Below are 17,035 nucleotides of genomic sequence, written 5' to 3' on the forward strand. Positions count from 1 at the left end.
TCCAGTGGATAAAAATAAATGGGGGAAAAAAGAAAAGAAAATGTTATCATAAGATTAAAAATTTGGTTGGCAAATAAATACTAGTTGTTTTACTTACTCTTCTCTAACAAAGTTGCATGCTTTTTAAAAAGGGGGATCTGAAATGACTTGGTGTTTCAAGGATAGTACCAGCTTTGAAATTCTCTTCCAATTTTCTAAATAAGATTATCTAAGGAGATTTTCACTTTGCATTTAAATGATAAAAATTATTTTAACAAGTGCATTTATGTCAGCAATGAATGTAATGTAATATTACGTGCGTGAATGTGAATCTGTACTACAAAAGTAGATGAACATGGATGGTTTCAAAGTGAGAGCACTGCCACTAAGTAGCATGTTAGTCATTCTTTTTAACTAGACTTGATTGGCTGAAAAAGAGCCAAGATTTGACTTGTAAGGAAATTTAATATATATTAATGGTTATCTAATGAATTTTAGTTAACCCTTCAAATATGTTATGGGCCTTTGATTTTTGTTTCTTTGTTTCCTGTTGGCCAGAAACATGATATTCTTCAAGTGTGCTTTTCCTTTTTTTAATTATAGGAATATGCAAGAAAAGCTCTTGATTTTCTCTGGGAAAAAAGACAGCGAAGTAGTAATTTAGTGGGTGTGACTATAAATATTCATACTGGCGATTGGGTACGAAAAGGTATGTAAGTTGGGCATTTTTAAGTGAAGCCTTCACATCCTCTGAATGGTTGGGAAATAAAGAATTTTCATTTGTTAATCTGTGGGACAGTATAAAGCATAGTTTCTTCTTCAATGTGCCTGATAATTGCACATTATTTCTAGATGATTTAGTGTTCTGTTTCATATCTTAGCTTGGGTTATAGCATCATAGATAGAGAGTATAGATGAAACACTAGAATTAATTTCTTTGAGAACTAAGGAATCAGAATACCTTAGCCATCTCACATCCTGTTTTAGTTAAGTGGAAACCTATATTTGACAATGTTACCACCCATTCTTATTAAAATTGAGACAAATAATCTTATATGAACCAACAGCATATAGGATTGTATAAAGAATATGATTTTATCTTTATAAGACACTCCTGTAAAACAAGCATAGATGAATGGAAATATACTAGAATATTCCTAATGAAATGATCTTGTTTGCATCTTTCTCTGTTTTCCAAAAGGCTTATGGTGTTACATACAAAATTATAAAAATAACTGCCTATATTTAAATAAATTAAGATAATTATTTATTTGAACACATTAAAGTGAAATTATTGCCTCTTTTCAGTATTGTATAAAATTTTTCTAAGTTTTATCTAAATGGTTCCTGAAACTAATCTGAATACTGGGTTCAGAATTCTGCAATTTCTTTTTTTAATCTGCTTTGGAAGTCGTGCAATAATTAATCATAATTAGTTTTAAATCAGTTATAATCTTTGACTTATGACACTCATCATTGGTCCATGCATGACCCATTTTACTTAATCATTTTTAATATTTGTAACAAGCACCCACAAGTGGACCATCCATTACAAAAGTAACTTACTTGACAACCTATTACTTCTGCATATGATCCTTGACTCTCCCTACTTCTGCAATATATTTGGACATATTTATACTGTCTGATTATTTCAGTTTGTTCTACCTTTTCTGTTTCTTTTTAATCCTTTTGTTTTTAATTGAATCCTATATTTGCCTTCTAGTAAGACATGAACTTTAGCATGCTTTCCTATCCCTTTGATTCCCCCACCCATGCTCCAAACCTCATCCCCCCATTTATGTTGATATCATGTAGATATTTAGTTCTTATTCATTATGAACATGTTTTCTCTTTTTTCTTTTGGTCTTATCCCCTCTCTTTTTAAAGATAACAAACTTTATCAAGGTATTGGGTCACTTGTATTTTGTATGTTGTTCACAGCATCTCTTAGATTTGTCTCTTATTTAAGTATTTATCCCAAACTGTTTTCAGTGATTTTTAATAGCTTCTGAGGCCTTCTATGCCTAACACTAATTTTACTATGTTTTCATAGTTGAGTGACAGTTTGGCTATATATAATTTTATTTTTGAGTTCTTTTCTTTCATGTCTTTGAAAATACAACTCTATTGTCTTCTTATGTCCGGTTAAAAATCTGATGATATACTGATTTTTATGCCCTTGTATGTGATCTACTCTTTCTCTCTGAAAGATTAAGACTATCAAAGGCAAAAAGAAATTTCTAAAAATGTTGTTATAATTTTAGGTGTAGAATTTTCTTTATCTCCTTTTGGTATTCTGTGGGGCCCTTTCTATTTAAAATCTCCATGTTTTTAATAGCTGAAAAATTGATCTTCATTTTTTAGACATTTCATCCTTTTCATTTTTATTTATCCCCATTTTGAAGTTCCTATTATCTAAGTCACTTCTATTTCTATCCTCCATATGTCTTAACTTTTATGTTTTCTTTTTTTCTTCTAGAAGATTACTACCATGTTTCCCGGAAAATAAGACTGGGTCTTATATTAATTTTTGCTCCAAAAGACGCATTAGCCCTTATGTTCAGAGCTGTCATCCTGAAAAATCATGCTAGGGCTTATTTTCCGATTAGGTCTTATTTTCGGGGAAACACTGCATATAGTCTTCTAGTTTGCTAATCTGTTCCTCAGCTATATCATTACTGCTTTATGTTCCATCTATTATGTTACTTTGACTGTTATATTTTTTATTCCATATATTTCTGCTTGATTTAAAACATTTTCTCATATTTTATTTGCTAATCTCTTCCCTGTCTCTTTAGTATGTTTATTAGGCTAATATAAAATTTTGGGTTTGCCTAGTCTAATATTTCTTCTTCTGATAAACTCTTATTCTAATATTTTCTCTTTTTAAAAAGTCATGCTTCTTAAGTGTTTTCGACCTATAAGTTCATGTTCCCTTGTCACGTACTTTTTGTGAAGGTCAGATCCCAATTCCTATCAACACAGTGATCTTAGGAATGAGTTCTAAGAAGTTTTTTAAAATACAAATGCCTGGACCCCTAGAGGTTCTGATTTAATTGACCTGGAGTTTTCCCTGGGTACAGGGATTTCTGAGATTGTAACTATAATTTAGATTGTAATTCACCAGCCTTAGGAGTTTGGAGGGGAAAAGGTAGGGAAGAGAATGTCCGAAGTTATTTCCCACCTCATTTATTCATTTCCTGAATAGAGGGCTTCTGTGCCGCCCTGCTTTTACTCCTGAGGACTCCTGGAGCACAGCTCTGAGTTGTAGCAGGTGTGGGAGGAGACATTGTGTCTTAAGGAAGTGATAGAGAAGCAAGAGCAACACTGCAGTAGTTTCCTTTCTATTTGATGCTTCCACAGCCATGCCTGGCTGCCTTCCGTTCCAGGCCAAAACCTCCCTCTTTTTTCTCCCTCACTCCCTCCCCCTGCCATCAGGTATCTTAGTTTTCTTATGGTTATTTTGTCCCTTTGGTCCTCTATGATGATCTTGGAGGAAGAAGCCAACAATTGTAGCCATTTTTCGCAATTAGAACAGGCACCTCCAAACAGCAACAGTCTTGTTTTCATACCTATTATAACTTTAAAGATTGAGTTCTCATCAAAAAAATACATAATTGTACTCTCTAGTGCTTCCTCTGGAGTTCCTCACTGAGAAAACGAGCTTTAAAAAAATTCTTAAAACAAGTATTTCCTGCTGTTAAATAAGACCTCTGTAACCAACTTTGCAATGTACGATTTTTTTTTAACTATGAACTATTAGCAAAGGAACTATTATTCATATAGTAGGGGTAATATTTCTGTAAATGTGTAATTTTTTACTTTAATCAGTTTCATGTTTAGACTGATTTTTTTATTCTTAACTGTACTAGTACTTTCACTTACACACTATAAAGAAGTTTGACTTGTTTAATAAAGAATCACATTTATATGTGTTTCCCACAGATAGTGGAGTTGGAGCAGGCATTGATTCCTATTATGAATATCTATTGAAAGCCTATGTCTTGCTTGGAGATGACAGTTTTCTGGAAAGATTTAATACAGTAAGTTGATCCAATTTTGTATTAACTTCAGAACCAATTTAATTTGAATGCCAGATTTTGATAGAAACTCAATTATCTGAGTGACATTCTGAAAAATAGTTATTTCTACATGTGTAGTAAGGTATTTTTTGTCAGTATTTTCTGATGATGTTGGAAAGGGACAGGGTAAAAGCTACCTACATTCCAAAAATTAGTTTACAGAGTAGTTTTATTTTCATCTCTCATCAGAAGTTTTCAGTATCTGCTGGCAAGTAAGACAATACATATATAGGAGTTCTACCTAATCTTCTTTTATACAAGGAAGATAATTTATTGGAATAAAATAGTTTTCTCCTTTAGATTCCTTTTTTTTTTTTTTTTTTAAATCTTGGACGTTTGGCCTCGTCCATGATCACACTAAGTATGCGAGGCTTTGGAGACTTGGAAAAGGCAGTGCGTATTCATTTTAGTCTGCAAGTCTTAAGTCTGGGTCAGAGCCACAGGCAATGTTTTAGGGGTGCAGGGGAGAATTATTGAACCTAATTACATCACCTTTGTGCAATTGAATTGTGATGCAATTTCAACTGAAGGAAACTGAAATTAATACATAAACATAGCAGCTGTGTCCTTGTATTCTTTTTGGAATAGTTTACCATTTTTTTTGCCCATCCATTAGTTCACCCACATTACTATAAGACAGTATGAGATAGTAAGGTACGGGAGTTGTCCTACCAGGGTTTAAATCCTGGTTGGACCACTTGTTTCATGACTTTGGGCAAATAACTTGACGCTATTTGCCTCTGTTCTTCATACGCAAAATGGGTGTACTAGTACTATTTATAGAGATTTTAAGAGGATTGAATGAGCTAAAGTATGTGGAGTGATTAGAACAGTTCCTTAACATGTAGCAGGTACTCATTAATAGTTATTAAGTAATAGATGAGTTAGGAAGAAAAACTAGTTAAGAGTCCTAGTAAGTTATCAGTTGGATTATAACAAGATTTTCTTGAGCTGAATGCAGATGGATATTATTTTTGTTGGCTCCTTATCATTCATTGGCTCCAACAGCTCAAACTGTTGTTGTCATAGCAGAGAAATACCTAGAAGAAGATAAAAGAAGGGGAAAAAGAGTTTATAAGAGTATGAAAGGCAGACATAGCACACCATAATAGTGGCAACAGATTAGATGTATTAGTTTGGGTGGTGGTGAGCAGAATATTATGTTAGCTGAGAAGGGATCAAACTTCCTAGACACAGGGAAAATGAAACTAATTTTATAATTTAGAAGCCTATAACTGTATTTCAATAGGACGTAAGAGCATCATTGGGCCACGAGAGTGTGCTAGCCATGGGCTAATCACACAGGATAGCCAGGTTTGGATCTACTCCCCTCTGAAGGTCCCATATTAACTGGAATCTTTAATATTCTGCATCAGAGTTAAATAACCCAGGGTTGTATATGTAATGTATTTTAGAAAGATTTCCATCTAAAATCATTGAAAAATGAACATAGTTCATCAAAAATTACTTCATAAATATATACGTAAATTTAGGATTAATTTCTTCACGGTGCTGTTTAATAAAATGCTTTGTTTAATGAAATCCTGTCCTGAACACATAACTGTGATCTTTTAGCACTACGATGCCATCATGCGGTACATCAGCCAGCCACCTCTCCTACTCGATGTGCATATCCACAAGCCGATGCTGAATGCACGCACGTGGATGGATGCTTTGCTTGCTTTTTTTCCAGGTTTGCAGGTAAAAAAAACAAAAATGAAAAAACACTACTGCTATTTTCCTAATATTAAAATAAAATGGTTATAATCAAGTGCATTTGTGATCTCTAAAATTGCATTACCAAAACAGAGTCACATTTCAAAATTGTGGTTATCTACATTTTACTGTTTATATAACGATTACAGATTTTAAAAAATCAGCTTATATTTTAGGTAATTTTGTTGTTGTTTTTGACTTCTAGGTCTTAAAGGGGGATATTAGGCCTGCTATTGAAACTCATGAAATGTTATATCAGGTGATTAAAAAACACAATTTTCTACCAGAGGTAAGCAAACAATCTTTGGAATTCTAATGTACATATACTGTAAATTGCTGATTTAGAGATAGAAATGTTACCTTCAGGGTTGTTTTGTTCTTTATTTACTTTTTCCTGGTTAAATCGTTTATTTAATTAATTCTTTGGTTTATGTAGTATTGTATATGTTTTTTTTTATGTATTCAGAGAAATCTATGATAATGATGACAATTTATTTTATGTAAAAAAAAAGTCCCAAATTAGTATTTCTCAACCTTTCTAGTCCATGACATTCCATATTGTTTTATTCTAACTTTTACATGTACCCACCAGCTAGGGAGACCTTTTTACCTTTTGTTTTCTAAAGTTTATTTTATGAAAACAGTATACATTGAATATACTCTTGCTGATAACACATGCTCCCTGGAAATTTGGGGAATGCCTCAGGCTGACTGAGAATTAGTCTCCTAGTTTTTGTACATTATATCAATAATAAATATTCTTGCTAGCTTCGTATGGGAAGATCTTAATAGCATACCTTTGGCTTTCCAGAAATGTACCATTAACATTTTCCTAATTCATATATGGCCTCGTTCTGTCCCTACTTATTCACTACTCTCTGTGAGATATCTAAGTATTCCCCCAATTTAGAATGCTTCCTAAAGTGTTTGTTTTAGAAAGTATAGTTTTATTAGTCTTCAGGTGCATAGGACTGTGATTGTAGACAGTTTGTATTCACTCAGAGTAAATTGAGATTCAAGTGAATACATCTTATCACAAATGAAGTTTTATTTGATTCCCATAAAAGTTTTTTTATTTTAATTAAAATGATAGTTGGCTCCGTTATTGAATTGAGACTAGTTTTATTTTTAAATAACGCCTGTCTCATTTCACAGAGGATTTGAGGTTGTTATAACAAATTTTTTTAAAAAACGCGCTAAAATAGACTTATGAGAACTTAGGGATTTAATAATTAGAGGGAAAAAACATGGAGATAGGGAAAAACAAGACAACACAATTATGTAGAACTATCAGGACCCATACTCAGTTTCATAGTTTCTTCCTAAGCTTCCTAATAGCCAAAATGATAAATTAAAAAAATAATTCCATTTAATTGATAAAAATAGGAGCCTTAGCAAAAATGAATTATGATGTCAAGCAATGAAAATTTTCATTTTATAGATGAAAATTGTTATCGATATTTTAATTATTTTTGCTTTTTTATGATCCAATTTATGTAATACTATATATTCTAGAACTACTTGTTTATTTTTTTAATCCCTTTTTTATGTCTGTTTGAATGTTTTTTTGGTCCAGGCATTTACCACAGATTTCAGGGTACATTGGGCTCAACATCCTTTAAGGCCAGAATTTGCAGAAAGTACCTACTTCTTGTATAAAGTAAGCTAATTTACCATTCTTTTTGCTATTTAGCCCATGTTCTCTGTTGGAGATCTACTTTAAAATAGTAATTGGGTTTTCAGTGTCCTTGTTTAATGTTATAATAGTTGGGCATATCACAGTTCTTATTAATCTAGTCCATAAAGTAATTGAAAAATGTCAGAATTCATACCTAAGTTTTATGGCTTTTCAAAATATTTATGAAAACATTTCTTTAAAGAGAAATTTTATATTCTAGAGCTGCTTTCTAAAGCATGCTTCTTGCCTTCCTTCAATCAGGCAACCTTTTTGGGCCTTAGAAATTTAATCTGAAGGCTAAGATATTCAATTGGATGGCTTTCTAATTGTGTGTTTAAGTAATTCCATAAAGCAGATCCATGGCTTATTTTCAGAGCTAGGTTCTATATAGTTTGTGGTCCCTTGCCTGTTACAATGCCTGGCACCTAGTAGCTGCTCAATAAATATTTGATAAATGAATAGGCATATGGTGATACATGTTTTTTATATATATATATATATATATATATACATATATATATATTCTCCTTTTTAATAGGCTACAGGAGACCCTTACTACCTTGAAGTAGGGAAAACACTTATTGAAAATTTAAATAAATATGCTAGAGTGCCTTGCGGATTTGCTGCCATGAAGGATGTTCGTACTGGAAGTCACGAGGACAGGTAAAACGATTCCTGACCCCTTTCCTCAGGGGAACAATGAAACAACGCAAGATGTGACTATGAGTTCAGATTCACATACACTTAATGCTTTTTTTACAAACGGTATTTGAAAATGCAAACTTAGTTCATTTTGTTTATTTTTAAAACTCTCTTTAATAGGTTCATTTTAAATTGTTTGAAGTGCGTATTTTTATCATAGTGCCTGGCATATAGTAGGTTTTCAGATGGTTTTTAAATAAATGAATGAATGATTGTTCAATATCAGAACTTTGATATGAGGAGTATTGGGAATATTGAGGGTTTTTTTTTCTTTGTTAATAGTTTTTTTATGTTATGTAAAATGTTAGAAATTATCAAGATGATGATGAGTAATCTGGATTATGATTTGTGTCCAGTCAAGAATTCCTCAAAGATGATATTGTGGTTAATGTGTGTATTCTTATTCTGTTGCTAATTTGGAGGGCTGGGGAAGACTGATGGCAGTTTCTGTTTCTTTGGATACGTGATAGATGTAGATGGCATGAATACTCACGATATAAAAAGCACTCTTTGGTTAATGCAATATTCACTAACATTCACTAGCATTCCACTTATTCTGAGCTCACTTATCTGTGATTATTTCAATTGTCCAGAACATAGCAAGAAATCTCTAAATAAACACTAAAGTTTTGTTTGTTTATTTCATTAGCAAATGTTCATTCCATAAATATTTACCAAGGCATCTTATGTTCCAGGGTTATGCTGGTTTTGGAGGATTAAAGATATAAAACATGTCTTTTCTATCATTGACTTGCTGAGGACAGGCAGATAAACAGGTTTTAAAACACTGTGTAAGTGTTTTAAAGGGCCAGGAAATGCCACTTGGGATGTGATAATCACTGAAAGGTTTCTGGAGGATCCTGTGTCCTGAAGGATGAGCAAGAACTAGAAAGAACAAAGTGGTAAAAGGAGTTTCAGGCACAAGAACTAGAGGCACTCGTCTTTTCAGAATTGTCCCTTAGTCCTTCGCTCAGTATTTAGATAATAGCTTATTAGACTTGAAACTTTCTTCCCTGGTCACAGCTGATGAGAATGAGTAGGTTTCTGAAAACAGGCACAGAGATAACAGCCAGTAATGAAAGCAGATAGCCTGTGTATTTATCTGTAACCTTCATTGACTGCTTCTTACATTCTAGGCACTCTTCTAATTAAGCACTTTCAATGTTTAACTCATTTAATGTTTACAACAATCTTGTGAAATGTAACTTCTATTATAGCCTTCATTTTATAGGTAGAGAAACCAAGGCACAGAAAGGTTAGGGAACTTGCCCACGGTGACATAATTAGTAAGATTAAGTCAGAATTCTAATCAAGACAGATTGGCTTTTGACCGCAATGCTATACCGGCAACTCATTCAAGGTACAGTGATTAATCACTTACTGTATGCCAGGCACTCACTACACTTAGCTATGAGGATGGAAAGATAAATTAGAATCACTGTAGTCAGTGAAGAAAATTAGTGTGTAAGCAGATACTCACCAGCCATGTGATACGTGCTCTAGTGGCAAGAAGGGTAGCATTATAAGTGGAAGAATTATAGAGGGCGACATGATTTACTCTGTTTAGAGTCCCAGTTTTCTAAATTTAACATCTTTCCCCCCCACTGAATATTCTTTATATGATGTTGTTTCTGGACCTCTTACTGCTGCCTTTGCCCCATTCTAATTGTATTCTAGTATATAGAGTGTCTCTTAAAATATCGTGTCCAGAATTAGCCAACTCAAAATGTGCCTGGCACAGCGGCCCTGTTACCATCTGATTCAGGCAGAGATCGCTCACTTCCTGTGGGGCTGATGGGCTCACACTCTAGCCAGTTGAGGATCACTGCTTCTTCGACTCAGCCATGGCAGCACTGTGCCTCTCAGTTGCATTTAGCCCAATAGAAGGCTGAGAACCAATCTTCATCGTACTGTGTTGTTAGACGTGCTTTAGATTTTTTAGTAGCCTTATTATGTTCAACTCACAGTGAACTTGTGACCAGTTGACCTCAATACTTAACTATGGCCTGGTGACAAATGGATGTGCTCCACCCTGCTCTTGAGCAACTGATTTTTATGTTTTCAGTGTAAACTTTATACTTAGTGTAGAACTTTATACTACCCCAAAATAAAACATTTGTGTGTAGGAAAAATAATGACAGCTCTGTTTTTGAGTTCACATGTATGCCAGGTGCTATGCTAAATAATTGACACTTGGTATCTCAATTAGTTTTTACACCAAGTTAGGCGTGTAATTGTTATGTCTTTACAGAAGAATAAACTGAAGCTCACACTCCTTGTACAGTATCCCCATGGTCACATAGTATCCCCCGCTAATCACGGAAGGTCTTTTCTATTTCCAAAGCCCATGTTCTTTACCACTATGTTCTATTAGCTCTCCAGTTCATTTTTCAGTAATGCTGTTTCAACTTACATGCGATTTAGTAAATACTTATTGAATGCCTACGGTGCGCCAGGAAGTGGGCGTGGCCAGAGGTATGAAACTGTGCAACCCATCCAGTAAACTACAAGTTACTTATTACTGCCAAAAACTGGGATACTTTGGGCGATAATAATTTAATTTTGTTACTATTACTCCATCTAACAGCTCTGCTCTTTTTCTGCCATTTTTAATTAAAGCTTTTTAAAAAATGTTTACGGAAAGTTATAACATTAAATCGTTTGTAAAGTTGCATACATTTTTATCCCCTTCATTTCTCCATATTCTTTTCTTGATAGGTATTTAAATATTTACAAAGTTATCGTTGTCCATCTGATTTTGTGTCATACTTTTTTCATGCAACTTTTTGTAAATGATTTCCTTTACCTTGAAAGCCTTCTTACTCTTCACTTAAATGGCCACATAATAAACGCCATCAAAATTGTATTACTTCATCCAGTTCAGTTACATTAATTGAAGATTATATGGTTCTCAGTACTAAAATTTATCTGCATTATATCCCTGCTGTGGTTCTCTATAGAAGAAATGGAAAACTCTCCCTCATTGGAAGACCAATAGGAAGATCTTGTCTGCAGTACTGATAAGATTTAGTGTACCTCTGTGGTAGGCAGCCCCTCTGGTCTTTTTCGTTTCTTTGGAAAATATTTGGAATCAAAGCTGTTACCACCAGGGGATACATATAGTCTACAGTTCTGTGGACGTCTAAATTGAAGTCGATAGGTCTATTGACCTTGACTCTGTGGCTTTCAGATAGTTGGCATTTGGACATTTTTATGTTCTTAGATTTATTTGTGACCTTTTATTTTAGAATGGATTCTTTCTTCTTGGCTGAAATGTTTAAATATCTTTACCTGTTATTTGCGGATAAAGAGGACATTATTTTTGACATAGAAGATTACATCTTCACAACCGAAGCTCATCTGTTACCTCTTTGGCTCTCTACTACAAATCAAAGCATCTCTAGGAAGAACACAGTAGGTTATGTTTTTTAATGAAATATCTTACTCTCTTTTTTATTTCTCTGTGTTTGTTTTACTTTTCCAGGTGAAAAGTAATCCGTGACTAGAATTCCATAAATGTGATGTGGTAGGAGGAAAAGTACACTTGATGTTTTCTTTTAATGCATCCTATATACGCTTACATTTTATTTAATGTTTCCTTTGAGCAAACTATAATGTTAAGTAAAATAATTGTTTTAATTCACATGACATTCTTTTATATTGTAGACTTCAGAATACATAGAACTGGATGACAGTAATTTTGATTGGACTTGTCCAAATACTCAGATTCTCTTCCCTAATGACCCATTGTATGCACAGAGCATTCGTGAACCCTTGAAAAATGTGGTGGATAAGAGCTGTCCTAGAGGGATCATCAGAGTGTAAGATGTCTTATTTTATATTTGTTAATATCAAAGTAATATTATATCAAAGTTAATAAATGACAGAGACCGTAAGGAGCATAACATCAAGAAGACATTCACTTAAGACCAAAATTACTGATGTATATAGTTATCACTGATTGAAATAAAAATTATTAGTAAAGTTAAAAGATAGCAAAGTTTATTTTGCAATAGTGTCTTTTTCATTATGGAAATTTTCTATTTATCTTTTGTTTAATAAGCTAAGTAATAATAGTGAGTGGACAGCATATAACAGTTTTCAACTTGTGTAGCTTATTTTTGTACAGAATAGTTTCATCAAATACTTCCACATGTCTTGCCATATGTAGGAAATACTTTTTCTCATACCTATAGTTTTTGTGTAGTACAAACATAGTTTCTCTTTTGTTTGATTTGATTTTTTGACAAGGTACTTAGTCTTCCTTGTTAAATAAAATTTTTGCATTAATGAATTCATTTCTTCCAAATAGTTACATTAGAAAGGCCATTACTAGGAAATAAAAATAACAATTTTAAGTTAATGTTACTATTCACTGATATAACTATTGTTTTACTTTTAAAATACTGGGAGAAAACCCTGTTTTTTGAGAAAGAAAACAGTAGTAACAGATTCTGTTCTTTCAAATGGTTATAATTCTGCTTAGTAATGCTATCTTCTATATAATATACATGCTTTTATAAGTGTAAAATATATTTGAAAGCTATACCACTTATTAATAACCTAAGTTACCTGTAGGCAAATACCTGTTTCCAGTTATTCCATTTTCACTAGTTCTAAAACTAGCAATTTTGCAAATATCTATCGTTATTTTTATTTGCTTTGTGTTTTTCCCCAGTTCATATTTGTAGTTTTTAAGCCTTGCCTATAATTACTTTTAGCAGAGAGGAGAGTTTCAGGAGTGGAGCTAAACCTCCTCTGAGAGCCAGAGATTTCATGGCCACTAACCCTGAGCATTTAGAAATCTTGAAGAAGATGGGGGTGAGTTTGATTCACCTCAAAGATGGGAGAGTCCAGTTGGTTCAACATGCAATCCAAGTAAGACATTGCTATACTCATTAGATACCGCCTCTACCCTTTTTGTTCTCATTAGCTTTCATAAGATAATGGCATTTGGCTTTGAAGAAACTTTGTGTGGTTTAAAGTTAGAGAATCAGAATTTTAGGGCTTGGAAATATCTTGTAAAGCCATCTAATTCAACCTCTTTATAGTATAAATCAATGAAATCACAAATAGGTTAGGTTGGATGATTTGCTTAAGGTAATAAAGTCAAATGTAAGACTCAGATCTAAGTTTTTTGTTTCTCAATCCGTTGTCTTTCCACTATTTTTATTTAGAGCCTAATCTTAAAAGCTGATAATTAGTTTTAATATTTCTATCTCTATATTTTATGTTATTTTAGAGCTATAGAATCCAAGTATTTTATTCTCTATAGAAATCAAAATTTGCACTTATTTGTCTATGCCTAGGAAAGATAACATGCCTCTTGGGGAAATTTTTATTGATTTTTGCTCTAAAAAAGTTTTCATAACCTGAGGTCTTTACATTATTCACCTTAGTAATACATTAAGTCTGAGAAGTCTACATAGTTTGCTAAATAATTTCAACCTAGAACCGTAATCGGGTATCCCTAAATCTCAAACCTTCACACAACCTCACCTTCCCCTCAGATTTCTGTCTCATCTCTGTCCTTGCCATATCTGTCCTTACTCAGAGTATTCGACCTGCTTCCTTATGTTTCACTTGCCCTCACTCCTCAGTAGTGGGAGTGGCATCTGCAATGACTTTGCTTTCATTTAGGCCACCAATGACATAATTGCCATCCGGTGGCCTCTTAATCCTCATATGATCAAACTTTTCTGTAACGGGTTGACTGACCCTTTTAAAAACACATTGCTTTTTTGGCTTCCAGGGCATTCCAGCAGCATGTATTTTCCCACCTGTCTGCTCATTGCCTTGTAAATGCCTTTGCAGTTCTCCTTTCTTGGTACAAACACTCAGTGTAGGCACTGCCAAAGAATCTGATCTTTCTCTCGTCTCACTGTCCTCTCCTTCAGCTGTCCCATCTGTTTCTACAAGCAGCTGTCATCTTGGTACACCTGGTTTCTTAGAGATGCACGTGTAACCCTGATTCCTAATTTGACTCTTACACCCAACTTTGATCTGTCATACATTTCTGCATCTCAACCTCAAGTCTGTCCAAACCTGAGTTATCTCTTCCTGCCCCCACCTTTGTGCCTCTTTCCTTCTTTTTGTTCCCCCTTTCAGTAAACCCTGTTGTTCTCTAAGTCACCAAAACTAGAAATCTTAGGATAGGCTTGAATGTCTGTCTCATAACTCCTTTCTATCCTCCTCTGTCTTCTAACTCCTATCAAGTCCCATTGGCTTTTCCTGTAAAGTGTCAGGAATCCATCTTTTTTCTACTACAGTCAGTCAGGCATTCTTCAACTTTTCCTCTGTTAAGACTCAATTCAAATGTCGTTCTAAATATTTCCCAGACCCAGCCTGGCAAAATTGGTCATTCCCCTGTCCACTTTTCCACTTGAAAAATTTTACTATAGCTAGTTTTACACGTCTCTCTCCTCCAGATACAAACTTTTTAAAGTAAAAGACTATCTCCTCAGTGCCTAGTCAAGTACTGGGATATAATAGGTGCCTAATAAATACGTTTTGAACTTAATCTGGTTGTTGGTTCATAATCTCAAAGAAGGGAAGTACGGATCAGGTATGAGGTTTATTTCTTAAAAGGGGAGACAGTGGAGAAAACAAGCAAAGACTATTTGATCATTGGGTGGCGGTCAAATTATCAGTTTGTATCAAGAATGCTTTGTAGAACAATGAAAGAGATATTGATAAGAATTGTAATTTTCAGAAAATATTTCCAGAAGTAATGTTTTTTTTAGAAGAAATAAGGCCATAAATATTTAGTAGGGACCAAAACTGAATGAAGAACATTTAGAGTAAAAGACTAGAGTGCAGTAGTATTTAAGAAATGAAAAAGTTGAATGTTGCCAGAAAGGAAGGATAAAATTATCTGTTTCTTTCCTAGGCTGCTAGTTCAATTGACGCTGAAGATGGGTTGAGGTTCATGCAGGAGATGATTGAATTGTCGAGTCAGCAACAAAAAGAGCAGCAGCTCCCTCCACGAGCTGTACAGATTGTGTCCCACCCGTTCTTTGGCAGGGTCGTACTGACGGCTGGGCCAGCTCAGTTTGGCCTAGATCTGTCTAAGCATAAAGAGGTGTGTACACTTATACTACGCTTACGGAAATTGGATTAAAAATACTGGTTAAGTACTGTCTAATTTCTTAGTCTCTTCTAATTTAGTAATTTCACTTTTAAAAATCTAAGTATTCAGTGTTCCAGAATAAAATAAAGGTAAAAGCATATCTTGAAAATTTTGAGTCATAATTTATATATATGTATATGTATATATATGTGATTATGTATGTATGTATATGTATGTATATATATATATAAAATGCTTACAGAATTTTACTTAAAATATTGTTCAGGTACTGTCCAATTCTTGGTCTGTTCTCTAATTTAGTATCTTTAATTTATCTAAAAATAGTTTTCAGAATTTTTGAGAACTGCTAGAACCTTTCTTTGAACCAGAATCTACCTCAGAGGCTTACTGTAGAGAAGAACTAAAAGCAGAGGTGCTCAGGTGGCTGTGGAGAGCATCAGGTGCTGAGGGTCCAGTGAGCAAGCTCGGAAGACCACTAAGTTAGTTCATTGTCTTCATTTTAATATAGGAAACAAAGAGCTATATAGCTGAATGGTTCACAAGTTCATGTAAATTATTGGTTGCAGAGCTGGGACCAGAACCCAAGTATCCTGATAATTAGAAGGCAAAGCTCTTTGAACTCTATTACCCCTAATTTAGACGTTTTCTAGTGTGTATTATAAAGCTATGTCGGTTTATAGATTGATTCATCCATTCAGCAACTCCTTATTGAGTCCCTGCTATATTCTAGACACTATTTTAGGTGTTTGCTGTATGTCAAGTTTACAAAACCCGTGAAGATCCACACCCTCATGAAGTTTACATTCTAGAGGAATATTAAAAAAACCTTTACACTAAATCTTTGAAATCAATTCTCTAGTGGATTTAATTTTTCTAGGAAGAAGAACTACTTGCAGATTCATGTAGACTAAACTTATTTTTTCCACTCTTTCAAAAGCGTTTCTGGTTACCAATGATGGTTTTAAAATGGTTCCCAGCTGTTACAAGTGTGGGTGTGGGTATGTAGTGAATCTGCCTTTCCAACTTCACCTCTTACTACCATTGTGTCTTTGAGCAAATTATGTAACCTGAGTCCCAGTTTCCCCTTGTGTAAAATGGAAATATTATCTGTATTGTTTCATTCAGGGTCATTATAAAGATCAGGTTTCGTAATTTACATAAAAATATTTCATAAACTGCAAAGTACGATAGAAATATTGTTTGTGTACTGTGATATGCAAAATGTTCAAAACAAAAGTTTATGCTAAATATATATGGGATATGTTGTCATTAGCAAAGAAATAAGGTCTACCTAAAGCTCCAGGTACTGAATTTTATTGAATGACTAGATAGTGATTTGAGAAGATAAAAGAATATTTAAGTTACTTTTATTTCTGACAGACAAGAGGATTTGTTGCAAGCAGTAGACCATACAATGGTTGTTCAGAGCTGACCAACCCTGAGGCAGTGATGGGGAAAATTGCTTTGATACAAAGAGGACAGTGCATGTTCGCAGAAAAGGCACGCAACATCCAGAATGCTGGAGCCATTGGCGGCATTGTCATTGGTAAGTCATCCTGTACGTCATTCTGTTGACTCAGAGGAGATAATTTTTAGGATTTTTTCCTTTTATTTTTTATTTTTAGTTTTTCCTTTTATTTTTATTTTAGCAAAGAGTTTGGTATTTTTTCTTCACTAGATGGCATAATGGACAGGTAATCTCATGACTCTTAATTTCTATGTATCTCCTGTCTTTTTTGAAAGGCTAGATTGGTGTTTCTGTATGTTAATGCCAGTAAAAGTTCTTGG

General features: G+C 33.9%; 1 protein-coding gene across 5 annotated transcripts in view; it reads left to right on the top strand.

Moving 5' to 3' along the window:
• Positions 1-17,035, top strand: part of EDEM3 (ER degradation enhancing alpha-mannosidase like protein 3) — a 54,190-nt gene that overhangs the window by 23,172 nt on the left and 13,983 nt on the right. For 3 of the 5 annotated variants that reach the window (XM_081025206.1, XM_081025208.1, XM_081025209.1), the window contains exons 8-18: positions 583-688; positions 3,925-4,022; positions 5,637-5,762; positions 5,983-6,066; positions 7,354-7,437; positions 7,994-8,118; positions 11,406-11,571; positions 11,824-11,978; positions 12,879-13,035; positions 15,047-15,238; positions 16,628-16,793. In XM_081025206.1, the coding sequence (XP_080881332.1) occupies positions 583-688; positions 3,925-4,022; positions 5,637-5,762; positions 5,983-6,066; positions 7,354-7,437; positions 7,994-8,118; positions 11,406-11,571; positions 11,824-11,978; positions 12,879-13,035; positions 15,047-15,238; positions 16,628-16,793 (1,459 nt within the window). The remainder of the gene's footprint in view (positions 1-582; positions 689-3,924; positions 4,023-5,636; positions 5,763-5,982; positions 6,067-7,353; positions 7,438-7,993; positions 8,119-11,405; positions 11,572-11,823; positions 11,979-12,878; positions 13,036-15,046; positions 15,239-16,627; positions 16,794-17,035) is intronic. The other 2 variants (XM_081025210.1, XM_081025207.1) reach the window with 1 other exon arrangement.

This window comes from Rhinolophus hipposideros, assembly GCF_964194185.1.
Source record: "Rhinolophus hipposideros genome assembly, chromosome: 19".
Classification (NCBI taxonomy): Eukaryota; Metazoa; Chordata; class Mammalia; order Chiroptera; family Rhinolophidae; genus Rhinolophus; species Rhinolophus hipposideros.